This window comes from Buceros rhinoceros, unplaced genomic scaffold, assembly GCF_000710305.1.
Source record: "Buceros rhinoceros silvestris isolate BGI_N320 unplaced genomic scaffold, ASM71030v1 scaffold8162, whole genome shotgun sequence".
NCBI lineage: Eukaryota > Metazoa > Chordata > Aves > Bucerotiformes > Bucerotidae > Buceros > Buceros rhinoceros.
The window spans coordinates 12948-15458 of NW_010400620.1; the positions used below are offsets into that span (position 1 = coordinate 12948).

The 2511-nt window shown below is 48.6% G+C and overlaps 1 protein-coding gene across 1 annotated transcript in view; it reads right to left on the reverse strand.

Moving 5' to 3' along the window:
• ZP2 (zona pellucida glycoprotein 2 (sperm receptor)) overlaps positions 1–1830 on the reverse strand; it is a 5729-nt gene extending 3899 nt beyond the window's left edge. The window contains exons 1-6 of the mRNA XM_010131947.1: positions 1784–1830; positions 1632–1705; positions 1367–1450; positions 1185–1279; positions 495–653; positions 123–167 (exon numbers count right to left, since the gene is read on the reverse strand). Of these exons, the coding sequence (XP_010130249.1) occupies positions 123–167; positions 495–653; positions 1185–1279; positions 1367–1450; positions 1632–1705; positions 1784–1830 (504 nt within the window). The remainder of the gene's footprint in view (positions 1–122; positions 168–494; positions 654–1184; positions 1280–1366; positions 1451–1631; positions 1706–1783) is intronic.
• Positions 1831–2511: the final 681 nt, after the last annotated feature.

Genomic DNA, 2511 nt, shown 5'->3' on the forward strand with positions numbered 1-2511 from the left:
TACACTGATTGCACAGATGCAAATACCTCGGAGAGGGAACCAGCTTGGAGACATCGGGCTCAGTTTAGGTCCAAAACCCAGGCATTCCCCCACCCTTCCTTTGCAAGACAGAAGGCACATACCATATGCTCATCACTGAAGCTTGGAATGCGTCTTGGAAAAGTAACCTGAAACACAGCACAAGGGTTAGAAGGCAGGAACAGACAGCAGTCACCACATAGAATATTCTAAGAAAAATCTCTACTATAGTTTCCCAAAGCAGACAGCTGGCATCAGCCTGGAACCAGACCACATACATCACTAACAACCATTCGTAAACTAGCTTGTCAAAAAGCTGGTGGTACTGCCAAGAGGGACATACAGCCAACAGACCTCCCTGAAGCCGGCTGGAGCTTTCCCCAGCTTTCGGGAGTTCCCAGCTGCAGTTCCAGGAGAGCCATCCTGCCTTGCAAGCCCCTAAGCAGGATCTGCAGCACTCCCACTCCTCTACTTACTGCCATGAAGTCTTTAGTACAGTTTGTTGCACCAGCAAAGAAAGGAGTAATGATTTCATCTTCAGGAACACTGCTGCAGTGAGTGCTGTAGGTTACATTCTTCTCCTCTCCCATCGTGTCATTCACCATCAGCCTCAACCTTAGCTGGTGCTGACCATGCTATAGACAAGAGACATTAATTAGAAAGAGGCAGCAGTACCCTCCAGAGCATGAGGAGAACTAAAAACCATTGCGACTAAACTCTAGCTTCAGTTGTTTGAGGTGCTCATACCAGTGCAAGGACAAGGCGGCTAGTTTGGGCCTCCTACTTAATACTCTCCCTCAACAGCTATGAATAGCTGTGGTGTTAATTGCTCTAATCAAGATACACATGTAAATCACTTGGCACTCCAAAACTCTTGATCCTTGTCCATCTTCCTACAACATATCCTTTAAAGTAGCTCAATTCCTTTACAGGAGAACACAACATTTATGGCAGCATCTGAGAAGGTTTAATCCTTGATTGAAAGAACAGGTATTCTGGTAGGTTTCTTCCACTTCTGGCATGAACTGCTCTTCTACAAGAGTTTTAAACTATCAAAAGTATTTCCACACTTGAAGACAGAACTAGAAACCCTACTAAACTCAGTCCTGGCCAGGAAAAATCCCCCACTCCATCAGAGCAGCTTCCCAGAATGAAGGCCCCCTTACCTCCAGGCTAGTGCAGTTGACAAACAGGACACTGAGCAACAGCCTCTCATAATCCACAGCATGTTCACAGGACATGATCTCCTCACCACTCGCATCTAGGGAGAACATGGAAGATTAGTCCTGGAGGCAGGCACCTGCTTTCAGGGTACAGCAGAGGGGGCCAGGGCAGTAGCAACACATACCAACAACACACACATGCCAGGAGTAGTTGCCAAGCTCTCCTGAAAACTCAACTTCCATCCCATCCCTATGACAGGTCACGTTCTCTGCAGAGGGAAGACCACCATCAGCTCCACCATCACCCTCCTGCAGGCACACACCCTGCAAGCCCTCCAGCTAGCCTGCCCCACCTCAGACCCCCTTCCCCACCAAGGCAGAGGAGAAGCAGCTCCAAGCAAACCTAGAGCCCACACCCACACCACTACCACCCCAGAAAAGCCTCATTACCCAAGAGATCCTGATCCCCCAGTCCATCAGCACAAGGGGCTAAGGGCACCAAAAAGCCAAACAGGAGCAGCAACCTGCAAGCAGAAGAGGACCAAATGAGAGAGCAACGGGGAACCGACCCAGCTCCCCATCCCACCCCAAACCCCACTCACCACATCCTCGGCACGCTCAGGCACTGCTGCTCCACAGACAAGCCCATCTCCTCACTGCCACCACCAGCTTGCTCTTGGGCTGCCCAGGGAGGGTTAAATAGGGCCCGGCCAGGCTGCGCACAGCTGCAGCCCTTCTGCTGCCGGGGGTGGAGGGCTCCACCTGCCCCTCGCTGAGACGCAGTCTCCTTGCGGTGAACGGGCTGGGGCTTGCAGGAGACCTTAAGGTGATACGAAGGTTTTGACATGGGTTGTTGTTTCTTCCTACTTTGAAGGCTTTTTTTTCTTGCTCTACCAGTGTACTCCCTTTATTCCCTTGCCAGATGTTGCATAGAAAAATGCACATCTTCTTGGCAGCTAGTTTTTAAAGAGGATCTTCCTGTGCTGCTTCGATTTCTGATGATTTAAAATAATTCCGCTGCCAGATATGAATGCAAATGAGAGTATTTTGTTCCTCTATATGGGCAAATCTGCAATGCTGATGTGGACATCATTAGGAGGACAAGGCAGGTTAAGGAGGACAAGTCCTAGGTCAGATCTTTAGACCGGAAGGTCTCTGGAGGCTTTGGCTGGACTGTCACTGTTAAAAAAAAAAAAAAATCTTGGATTTCTATTATTTTTCATCTTCCCCAATGCTTTTGATTTCAGACAGACTTGTGAAATAACCCAAAGACTCATATTTTTAGAAGCAATTGAATTCTTAAGATGTAAGGAAGCAAGAAGGTAGATCA